At 47.0% G+C, this 12,172-nt stretch overlaps 1 protein-coding gene across 1 annotated transcript in view; it reads right to left on the bottom strand.

Moving 5' to 3' along the window:
* The window catches only part of MKLN1 (muskelin 1), a 189,370-nt gene that overhangs the window by 104,395 nt on the left and 72,803 nt on the right, over window positions 1–12,172 (bottom strand). Inside the window, exons 7-8 of the mRNA XM_065416326.1 lie at window positions 1,395–1,472; window positions 566–631 (exon numbers count right to left, since the gene is read on the bottom strand). Coding sequence (XP_065272398.1) covers window positions 566–631; window positions 1,395–1,472 — 144 coding nt within the window. The remainder of the gene's footprint in view (window positions 1–565; window positions 632–1,394; window positions 1,473–12,172) is intronic.

The following is a 12,172-nucleotide window of genomic DNA, read 5'->3' on the forward strand; positions in this document are numbered from 1 at the left end:
TCGGTGCAGAATTCCCCCAGGAGTAAGTTCTTAGAAAAGTGGGGCTCATAGCACATGGCCAATCATTTAATAATAATAATAAAAAAAATGATTGGTTTAGTTTTAAGATCCCCAGGCCCCTTTCTCAGGAAAAAGCTCTGGCTCTTAATCAGAAGGTTCCTAGGTTATCAGTGTGAGTTAGGGACCAGTAACACTTGGCCAGCAAAGGCTGAGATTGCTTCCAGCCTTCAGACCTGCAGCAGATAGGGGAGGAAAGGGCACCCGTAACAGACCCTCCCCCAACCAAAAGATCAGATCACCTATGGAAGAAGTCACTCCTGCATCACCAAAACAAGCAGCCTGAAATCTAGAAGAGTGGAGTAGGGCTCCACAGAGGGAAAGCAGAATAACAATCTAGATGCACTAAGAGCAGAGTTTTGTCCCAACACTAATAGAAAAAAAGAATATACAAAGGAACGAGATATGTTTGCATATTTATAGCTGAGCTTGTATCAGCTCAATATAATTAAGTCCCAAAATAAAAATAGGACAGAACTTTCTTCTTAAAGAATAAATGACCATTCACCTGTCTGTACATCAATGACCATCTGATGGCCTCCTCTCATTCCTGGTCTGCTGTCCTCTCCATCACCTTGTTAAAGACAAAGGAAAGATTTTCTATTATACATGATTTTTCTAAAAAATTATAATTCATTCATTCATGCCATATAAGCTGAGCAGAGGCAGCACAACTTAAATAGCCCAGAGTTCTTCAAACATTCAAAATATACATAGCAATTATCTGGAGAACAGCATGTTTATACTCAAGGCAACCAAGATTATTTTTGTATTGTCCAATTGCTTTTTGTGTCTATCTTCCAGAGAAAAATCATTGTCATGTGTAAATCAGTGAATACAATGCTCTCTATCAGTACAGGGAGTGTCTTGCAAGAGGAGACCTTAACAGTCCCTGGATGTGAAAACATATCCTCAGGTCCATAAAAACTGTTGAGCTTAAACCAACCTTTGCAGCCCCCAACGCTGGGGACAGCCAAAGGCTAATTCCGCTCCCAGCATGGTAAAAAGCAGCCTCAGAATTGCTTGAAGACAAGTCAGCTGGAATGGCAGCTTAAATGATATTCCACCACCCCTTGTATAACTTTTGGTTTAAAGCTATTGTTCTGTGAACGGTTCCTTACTGAATGTACATTCACATACATTATTTTAGTATCTGAAGATAAATGCATTGTGCCAGAGTGAAAAGTAAATGACATCAGCTGCACCTGTAAAAAGCAGGACTAAGCTGTCCTATAGCCTCCCTTTTATCACCTTCATGCACTGTATCCACAAACTACTATAGTGGCAATTACTAATGCATGGGTAATTTTAAAAAGTGTTTCCATTTAGACTCTTACCTTTGGTACTTTTGGGGATAATCTGACCCCAACGCGGTTTGTATTCCTGCTGACTGATGTACTGATTGAACAAGCCATCTGCAAACACAGAAAAACCAACTTATTGCTGCATGTAATGTTTGCACTTACATTATGCTGTAGCAGAACATTTTCAGATTAAAATAAGATGCTCTCACTCAAACCTAACTGCTACTCTAGAGCTCTCTTTGAACTGTCATATGCATGTCAGTTACTAATAACATTTTCATAAATCATACCTTATTCAATTTGTATTTTGACAAAATAAAAAGAGTAAACATTAGCCACTATATCAATCAAGAATCAACCTGGCTTGATTGCCATGTCATGCCAGTTATCCATAAATCTCTAGCGTGACATGTTTTAATTAAGGATGGGTTCCTATTTCCATTATTTAAACAAGAAGGGAGGAAGTTGCAAGTGCTTATAAATTCAGCCATTTTAGCTCATGTTGAGCTGAAACTGGGTCAGACGGCATCTCCAGAGCTTCATCTAAGAGAAAAAGGTAAAGCAGATAGCTGTAAATGCTGAGAAGAAAGAAACAGGCATTGGATCAAAACAGAAAAGTAAATTAGTCTTAAATCCCATCTCTCTCCTCAGTTTACCTGAGGGCGTTTTTTGTTGGTGGCTTTTTTTTTTTCCCCCTTCTTTTTTTGAGAAGAGGGGGCAGAGACACAAAAAGGGGACTGGGCTTTTGGGGCCCCTGATAAAAAGCAGATTTGTACAGGGTTAGATTATATATGCTTCCTGAACCACAAGATGAAGTTTATAAATCTAAACAAAAAACTTTAAACACCCACTTGTTCATCCGTACCCCCCTTTTTTTTTTTTTTAAGTGTGGAGACCGTCAGTCCTAGGAAGGGAGGTGGGGGTGGACTTTTCCCCATTCAGGGGCCCAGGCATTTGAGGGTAAGGCAGGGACTTTAAAAGTTATGAACTTAGTTGATAGGCGTCCACTTCCTAAAAATACAGCTGCAAATTCAGCAGTGTATTACCTACCCCAGATGCCTCTAAGTGGAAAAGTTAAAATCAAAACTATATAAGCTCTTAATTATGTGTAGTACATGATGAACTTTCTCCACATCATATTTTTAATTTTTTTCTGGTCTTAATTTGTCAGGACTGAGATCTAGGTTTAATTAAAGGCTTAATTCTGCAAGTCAATGAGTGCTTCCTGGAAGAGGCTGAGCATTCTAAGGTTCTGAAGTCCGGTCTCACCAAACACTACACATCATTTACAAACTCAAACAAGAGTTACATTGGTCAATTCTAGCTATGAAACTTTCAAAGGTTTTCAGGCATTTTGACTCGCTCCAGAGATACATGCACAGTATATGTTCTGTTATTTGACACTAGTAAAAAATTTCACGTTAACAGAATCAGTCCCATTTTACTAGCCACAAACAGGTAGGGAAAAAAAATCATTCTTTTATGGAACATTAGGATGGTTTGGTCTTCAAGAAAGGAGCTAAACAGCAACATCAATCCCTTTGGCAGCAAACAGATAATTGGACACATAGAACAAGAGGATGAATTGCACCACATGACCTGAAAAGGGTGGTTTAACCTCTCCCGCATACTCAACACTCATGGGCTGCACTTGTCAAGACACAACACTTCTCCCCTGCTGTGCCTTCAGCTTCTTTTAATAATGCTTCTTTTCTTCCATGGGACACTGGTTTGGAGATATTCCAGCTCTATTCCCAGAAATGTTTCTTTCAGCTGGGAGCAGTTCCACATTCATTCTATTTGCGCTATAAATCAGCAGTGGCTTGTTTTGGAAGCTGAACCACTCACTAGTGGTTTGGCACATAGGCAGAAGGGGGCCTAGGTGGATCTCCTACCCGGTATCTGATCTATTCTAGTACCTTGCTCGTAGTTCTTGTTTTATCAGCTAAGCTGACCTGACACGTTTGAAGAAAGAGACAACACACTGCATAGGCCCTGTGGAGGATCAGATCTAGGTCAGATTAGGTTTTTATCATCTGTTTCCAATGAAACAGTAACAGTGGTTTAGAACGATACTTTCAACTCCATTGCAGAAACGATTTTAAGAGCGCTTATTAGTTTTAAAGGAAAATCAGATTCCAGAGCCCATGAGGCCTTTCACACAGGTCAATGACCATGTCTACTCTACAATTATGTCCAAAGAAGATGATTCATTATGTATCATTATCTATTAACTCCTTTACACCTACACTGTGATGCATTTTGCATATAGTAACATTCATCTCCTAGAGATTACAGGTTATTCATCAGCGAGGTACAATTTACTAATATTAGAGCCTTTATTTTGTCAGCCAGTTGAATGTTACGTAGCAAGAAATTTTACAGAATAACTGAATGAAGGGAGTATGCATGGCTTAGTATTACCCCTCAAAACTGCAGTGTGTCTGAAACTTCCAGGAAGATTCAACCATTCCCTTCTTATACACCCTAAGCACTTTGAGCACAGTCAACAAATATGATAAGACTTCTGGCTAGTGACTTAGTGGATGATCAAACATCAGATATTGACATGAAAAAACAGCCAGATGGAGCACCTCCTTGAAAAAAAGTGAAACCAGAACACTACCTGTAGCTTGCACACAGAAATCTAATCTGTAAGTACGTTTTGCAGTAGTTTCATGCAGTTCCATTAAGTAACTTGGATTCTGCATTTGCTATACAGGAATATTAACCAGACTTGTCTGTCAGAGCGTAGGCTGTCTGGAAGATGCAGGAATGAATCCAAATGTGAGGTATTTGAGCTACATCTAAGAAGCAACTGAGATTTAGGGAACCTTTTATTTTTGAGAGGAAGTCAGCCAGTTGCCAGAATTCCAATATGCCCATTTTCTGAGCATAATGCGCATGAGGAAGTCCTAAGAATCTGTGGGAAGAGTGTGATTGCCTGCCAAAAAGTTCTCAAAAGAAATTATCCAGTGAGGTAGGGTGGAAGACATCAGTGTTCAGCACTAGCAACACACACACACAAAAAAGAAAGAAAGAAAGAAAATCCACTTCTACTTCCACTAATCTTCATTCTCATCCATGCAGACCCATTCTTCCCGTCTAATAATACAGTGACGGCCTGCAAGAGGTATGGCATGTCACATTTTTAAACCTAGCATTACAAATATTTGCCCCCTTTTTTTAAGTCAATTTGTGCTAAACTAACTCTGTGGGCATCCCTGTTAAAGAAAAATGTAGTGGTGAAATGAGGTTAAGGCCATGAACCTCAAGATCAACGTGAGGTCAAAAGTTCATATGCCCAGGTTTAGGCTATGTAATGGCCAGGAGAGTTCAGAGTCTCTGAAGGCCTTGAAAGTTAACTGGGCATTTGTATATATTTCTCTTTAAATGTACGTTTGTACAGCATTGGAAGTATATACAACACTATACTGACCAAAACAAACTTATTTGAAAAGCTAATACACAGGACAAGAGTTCAGGAATGAAAAAGCCCCAAACTCTGCATATGAAGAAATTATTGTAGAAAGGTTTCACAAAAGTTTTAAGCAGGGAACTTGAGGAGAGTGAGGTGTACGAGAAGGCATTTCAAACACAGAAGACAGTATAAGAATGTAAAAGAGCATGGTGAGCAGGTGGTGGTAGAAGTCCAGAATGAAACATGGTAGACCAGAATGAAGATGTTTGGCCTTGAAGGCCAAAGAGAGGAAGGATAGTCCAGTGGTTCAGGACACTAGCCTGGGACTCTAGAAGTACAGATTCAATTCCCTGCTCTGCCACAGACTTCCTGTGTGACCTCAAGTAAGTCACTTAATGTGCTTCAGGATAATACTACTTCCCTACTTCACAGGGATGCTGTGAGGATAACAACACAGAAGTAATGCGGCTACACGAAGAAGGAAAGCTAGATGGAAAGATGGGTGAAAAGTGGGATTAAGGAGCTGCAACCTAATGTGAAAGCCAGGGGAAGCCAGTGAAGGGGTTCAGGCGTAATGTGGTCAAAGCAACAGAAGGGGAATCAGTAAAGAATAGGCAGGGAGTAATGGAAGTTACACGTAACTGGGAGCTTCAGTTAGCCAAGTATTGGATAATAGCATTATATCGTAAAAGTATTGAAATCAGATTTATAATACTCCTTCAGAATCAGTGACAGAATGTAGAATAGCATGTGTAAATAAAAATTCATGCTAAATCATTCAACTAGATTGCTAGTGAAAGGAATAGCTCACTCTACAGTTATAATAAACTGGGACAAGAACAAAGGATGCAATACCACAACATGCTTAACGTTGCAGGTATCAAGTTAACGGCTATGTCTATGCTACCACTTATGTTGGTATAATTTATGTCGCTCGGGGTGTGAATCAGCCACCCCCGTGAGCAACATAGTTACACTGACCTAAGTGCCGGTGTGGACAGCGCTATGTCAGTGGGAGAACTTCTCCCATTGATGTAGCTACCATCGCCCGTTGGGGATGGATCAATTAAGTCAACAGGAAAGCGCGCTCTCTCTCTCTCTCAGTTTGGAGCAGGTACACTAGAGAGCTTACAGCGGCACAGCTGCATCAGTGCAGCTACGCCACTAAGCTCTCCAGCAGAGCCATAGCCAGGGCCGGCTCCAGGGTTTTTGCTGCCCCAAGCGGCAAAAGAAAAAAAGAAAAAAAAAAAGCCGCTATCGCGATCGGCGTCAGCTCCACCGCGCCGCTTTATTCTTGGGCCATGTAGAGGAGTGGACTCACCCCTGCGGCGCCTCCTGCTGGTGACTTCTGGGAATGAACTCTTCCAGCATCCTGGAGCGCCCCCTGCAGGCTGGTGATGCACCTGTCCTCTGGCCCCGTGTCCCTCCCGGACCCCGGTGCCCTTGTATCTGGGGGGCTGCCCCCTGGCAGTACACCCCTCAGTACTAGGGTCTCCCCTCCCCAGGGAACCCCCACCCACTATCCCTACCTCGCCTCAAAATAAGGCCACTGCCAGTCACCAACTAGCCCCCGCTCCCTGGGGTAGACTGCAGTATAGGCCACTCATCACAGGCCAGGAGGGTTTGGACCTGCTGCCTTGGCCTAGCCCTGGGCTGCCCTCTGCAACCCCCAGTACCCCTGGCCTTCTCCTAGGCCACAGCCTGGGACTTTCCAGGCTGGAGCTCCCCAGCTCCTCAGCCATTCCCCAGCCCTGCTCCACTCAGGTACCCTGTGTCTAGCTCGCTGCAGCCAGGCCCTTCTCCCTCTGAAGGCAGAGAGAGACTCCTTGGCCTCTGGCTCCCAGCCTTTTTATACAGGCCAGCTGTGGCCTGATTGGGGCATGGCCCAGCTGTGGCTACTTCCCCAATCAGCCCAGCTTTTAGAGCTGCAGCCCTCTGCCAGGGCTGTTTTAAGCCCTTCCAGGCAGGAGCGGGGTAACCACCCCGCTACAGGCGGCAATTCGGCGGCAGGTCCTTCCCTCCGAGAGGGACCAAGGGACCCGCTGCCAAATTGCCACCGAAGAGCCTGACGTGCCGCCCCTTCCCCTTGGCGGCCCCAAGCACCTGCTTGCTGGGCTGGTACCGGCCCTGGCCATAGCCTAACGCCAGGTATACACCAGAAACTTTTGCTAACAGTGTCAGTTTACAAGTCCTTTTTTATTTTAAGCAAATTTCTGTATTGGCAAAAGCCCTAGTGTAGACGCAAGTATACTAACATAAAAGTGCTTTTCTCAGATTAGTTTATTTCGCTCAAGGAACCAGCGTCTAACACTGGGAGCATTTGCCAGTATTGCTATAACAGCAAACCTCTTCTAGTGTAGACCTGGCCTAGAGCTAGAGCCAGAGTTTTTTGCACATTGCATAGGTGCAATTGAAGCAAGCAATCAATTGTTCAAGGCCATTGCTCTATGCCAAGAGATGTCAGCAGCCAATGCAAACCTGACATTTAAAAACTGTCAGGAACTAGGCAGGTTGACTGTTCACCACAAAAAAATCGATTAAGCTGGAGAGCAACAGTGATTTGTTAACCAGTGAAATACTGGATCTAGGAATCTGCCATACTTGTCCTTTGCCAATACTTCTATACCTGGATAAGCGGGAGAACACTGCAGCAGTTATGAATCATTTGTTCAAGTAAGAGAAAATACTTCCTGGAAAAAGCAGAACAGTCCCAGAGGAGTGGAAAGGAGCACAGCAAAATCCCACACAGTAAACAGAACATGCTATTTGATATACTTGATTTATAAAGGAGACACAAACTATGAGGCTATCTTTAGTTACACTTCTTTTTACTCCCACTGTACCCCAGGAACCAATCACTACTTTGATAAAAACTGCATTACTGATGTTGCCAGCAGGCACATACACACTTCTGGAAGTTGTGTTTATTAACAGTTATTACAAAGCAGGAGAGAGGCGGAAGCGAAGTCGACGGGGGAGCCGCGGCCGGCGATCCCGCGCCGTGAGGGGAGGTAAGTCGATCTAAGATACGTCGACTTCAGCTACGCTATTCTCATAGCTGAAGTTGCGAATCTTAGATCGATCCCCCCCAGTGTAGACCAGGCCTAAGGGTATGTCTACACTACGAGAGTATTTCGATTTTACTTAAATCGAATATGTGGAATCGATATTACAAAGTCGAACGTGTGTATCCACACTAAGGACAGTAATTCGACTTTGTGAGTCCACACTAACGGGGCAAGCGTCGACATTGGAAGCGGTGCACTGTGGGCAGCTATCCCACAGTTCCCGCAGTCCCCGCTGCCCATTGGAATTCTGGGTCGAGCCCCCAATGCCTGCTGGGGAAAAAAATGTGTCGAGGGTGGTTTTGGGTAACTGTCGCCATCCAACCGTCACTCCCGCCCTCCCTCCCTGAAAGCGCCGGCGGGCAATCAGTTCGCGCACTTTTCTGGTGAGTGACAGCGCGGACGCCACAGCACTGCGAGCATGGAGCCCGCTGTGACCATCGCTGCAGTTATGGCCGTTGTCAACACCTCGCACCTTATCGTCTACCTTTTCCAGAGGCAGATGCTGAGAAATCGGGCGAGGAGACTACGGCAGCGCGGTGAGGACATGAAGTCTGAGAGTGGCACAGACCTCTCGCAAAGCACGGGACCCCGCGCCGTGAACAGCATGGTGGCAATGGGTCATGTTGATGCTGTGGAACGGCGATTCTGGGCCCGGGAAACAAGCACGGACTGGTGGGACCGCATAGTGCTGCAGGTCTGGGATGAATCACAGTGGCTGCGAAACTTTCGGATGCGGAAGGGAACTTTCCTGGAACTTTGTGAGTTGCTGTCCCCTGCCCTGAAGCGCAAGGACACCCGGATGCGAGCAGCCCTGACTGTCCAGAAGCGAGTGGCCATAGCCCTCTGGAAGCTTGCAACGCCAGACAGCTACCGGTCAGTCGCGAACCACTTTGGCGTGGGCAAATCTACCGTGGGGGTTGCTGAGATGCAAGTAGCCAACGCAATCGTTGAGCTACTGCTGTCAAAGGTAGTGACCCTTGGAAACGTGCAGGTCATCATAGATGGCTTCGCCGCGATGGGATTCCCAAACTGCGGTGGGGCTATAGATGGAACTCACATCCCTATCCTGGGACCGGACCACCAGGCCAGCCAGTACATTAACCGAAAGGGCTACTTTTCAATGGTGCTGCAAGCACTGGTGGACCATAGGGGACGTTTTACAAACATCAACGTCGGATGGCCGGGCAAGGTTCATGACGCTCGTGTTTTCAGGAACTCTGGTCTGTTTAGACGGCTGCAGGAAGGTATTTACTTCCCGGACCACAAAGAAACTGTTGGGGATGTGGAGATGCCTATAGTGATCCTCGGGGACCCAGCCTACCCGCTAATGCCCTGGCTCATGAAGCCCTATACTGGCGCCCTGGACACTGAAAAAGAACTCTTCAACTACCGGCTGAGCAAGTGCAGAATGGTGGTGGAGTGTGCTTTTGGACGTCTCAAGGGGAGATGGAGAACCTTACTGACTCGCTCTGATCTCAGCAAAACCAATATCCCCATTGTTATTGCAGCTTGCTGTGTGCTCCACAATCTCTGTGAGAGCAAGGGGGAGACCTTTATGGCGGGGTGGGAGGTTGAGGCAAATAGCCTGGCTGCTGATTACGCCCAGCCAGACAGCCGTGCGATTAGAAGAGCCCAGCGGGACGCGCTGTGCATCCGGGAGGCTTTGAAAGCTAGGTTCCTCAGTGAGCAGGGTAACCTGTGACTATTAAGTTTGTTTAAAGAGAAGCTGAACCTGCCCCCGTTTCTTTACCCGGTTAATGCTGACTATCCTCTCCAGCTACATACCCCGTTCACACCGTCCCCCCCCTTCCAACACACGTTTAAAAATAACATAAATGGAACTTTGTTAATGAACCCCGTTTTCTTTATTACGGGTTTCGCGGTAAAGTGTTGAAACTGGGACGCAGACTGTGGTGGGGAGCGGGCGTAGTGATGGAAAGAACGCTTCTAAACTCGAGGAATGACAGGCTCCTGCTCCTAGAGCGGTTCGCAGTGGTGGACTGGTTGTTTCAACGGAGCCTCCCACCCCTCCTTTTCGGGACTCTGTGTGTGGGGCTATGTGACTTTGTGGCAGGGGGAGGACGGTTACAGATCCCCTGCTGCGTGGCTCTGTGATCCAGGATAAGGACCGCTGCATAAGATCTCTAACCGCCCTCCCCCGCCACAAAGTCACATAGCCGTTCTCCCCCCCCCCCCCTCACACACACACACACACAGAGAACATGAAAACCACCTCCCAGACTGACCAGGGTGCCTAGTGACTGCAATGTGTGTGTGACCTGCTGCTGAACCTGCCCCCGTGTCTGTACCCTGGTAAAGGTGACTGTCCTCTCCAATTACCAACCCCCTTCCACCCTTCAAACACACTCTCCTCTAAAAGAACATGATGCAAACAGTAATTAACAGAAACGTATTTTTTATTAGCAACTACACAGTTAGGGGATGAAACTGGGACGGGGGCTTGGGTGAGGCGGGAAGGAAAGGACTTATCAAATTTTTGGGAATGAGAGCCTTCTGGTACTTGAGCAGTCTGCAGGGGTGGAGTGACAGTTTTCACGGCCCCTGCCTCCCCTCCTTCTTGGGACTTTGGGTGAGGGGGGTATGGGACTTTGTGGCGGGGAGGGCGGTTAGAGAGAGACTGCAGCGGGGCTCTGTCCTCCTGCCTCCGGTCCTGCAGAACATCCACAAGGCGCCGGAGCGTGTCCGTTTGCTCCCTCATTAGTCCAAGCAGCGTTTGAGTCGCCTGCTGGTCTTCCTGCCTCCACCTCTCCTCCCGTTCAATGTGTGATCGATGGTATTGCAACATGTTCTCCCTCCACTGGGTCTGCTGGGCCGCCTCGGCTCGGGAGCAGCCCATAAGTTCTGAGAACATGTCGTCCCGTGTCCCTTTCTTTCTCCACCTAATCTGCGCCAGCCTCTGGGAAGGGGATGCCAGGGTAGGTCGGGAGACAGTTGCAGCTGTGGGATGGGAAAAAGGGAGTGAATTCCTCAAAAAGATAATTTTTTGTGAACAATGAACATAGTCTCTCTCTGTGAACAAGACCAGGCACAGCACCTATCACATGCGCACTGAGGACAAGGTCGACTTTTCGGCCTTCGCATTCAGTGCCTGGGGTCTTGCAGTGGAGATCAGACAAGCGGGGCAGGACAGCGGAATTCGGGTAGCAGGCTGACATGGTAAGCCGTAGACTTTTGGCTGCTTAAAACTTAAATTATAGCTGCCCCTCTCCCGCCTCCACCGCATGGCTGTAAACCGCCGGTTACAGTTCTGTAAAGGAACAGGCAAGCAGTCCCAATAGTAACATTCCCCTAATTCTAAGCAGGTCACCATGAGCGACATCACTCGGCTGAGGATTTCTGAGACAGAGGAAGAACGCATGCTGCGTGAAAGCCAGCAAAAAACAGGGCCGTATGCCGCCATGCTCTGCAAGGCAATGATCCCAGAGTACTTGATGATAGCCTGGCGCGGAAAAGTTTCCTACCACGGAGGACACAATAAGGCCGCTCTCCCCAGGAACCTCATGCAAAGGCTTTCCCATTACCTCCAGGAGAGCTTCGTGAAGATGTCCCAGGAGGATTTCAGCTCTATCCCCGGACATATAGACCTTATTTGCCAGTAGCTGCACTGGCAAGGACTAAAAAGTAGAGCGCCTAGGGCAAACTAATCATGAAAAACCCATTGTTAATATTCCTGTTCTGTTCAAAATAAATGTTTACATGTTTAAAACACTTACCGACTGATCCTTCCCCTGATTCAGGGTCCGGGTTAACGCCTGGGGACGGTTGGTAGGGGATCTCTGTGGGGGTGATGAAGAGATCCTGGCTGTCGGGGAAATCAGCGTTGTAAGCGCTGTCGACTGCCTCGTCCTCCTCATCTCCTTCCTCATCTTCCCCGTCCGCTAACATCTCCGAGGAAGCGGCCGTCGACAATATCCCATCCTCAGAGTCCACGGTCAGTGGTGGGGTAGTGGTGGCGGCCGCACCTAGAATGGAATGCAGTGCCTCGTAGAAACAGCATGTCTGGGGCTGGGATCCGGAGCGTCCGTTTGCCTCTTTGGTCTTCTGGTACCCTTGTCTCAGCTCCTTGATTTTCACGCAGCACTGCGTTGCATCCCAGCTGTATCCTCTCTCTGTCATGGCTTTTGAGATCTTCTCGTAGATCCTTGCATTCCGTCTTTTCGATCGCAGCTCCGAAAGCACGGACTCATCGCCCCACACAGCGATCAGATCCAAGACTTCCCGATCAGTCCATGCTGGGGCCCTCTTTCTATTCTGAGATTGCATGGTCACCTCTGCTGGAGAGCTCTGCATCGTTGCCAGTG

This window comes from Emys orbicularis, chromosome 1, assembly GCF_028017835.1.
Source record: "Emys orbicularis isolate rEmyOrb1 chromosome 1, rEmyOrb1.hap1, whole genome shotgun sequence".
NCBI classification, from domain to species: domain Eukaryota; kingdom Metazoa; phylum Chordata; order Testudines; family Emydidae; genus Emys; species Emys orbicularis.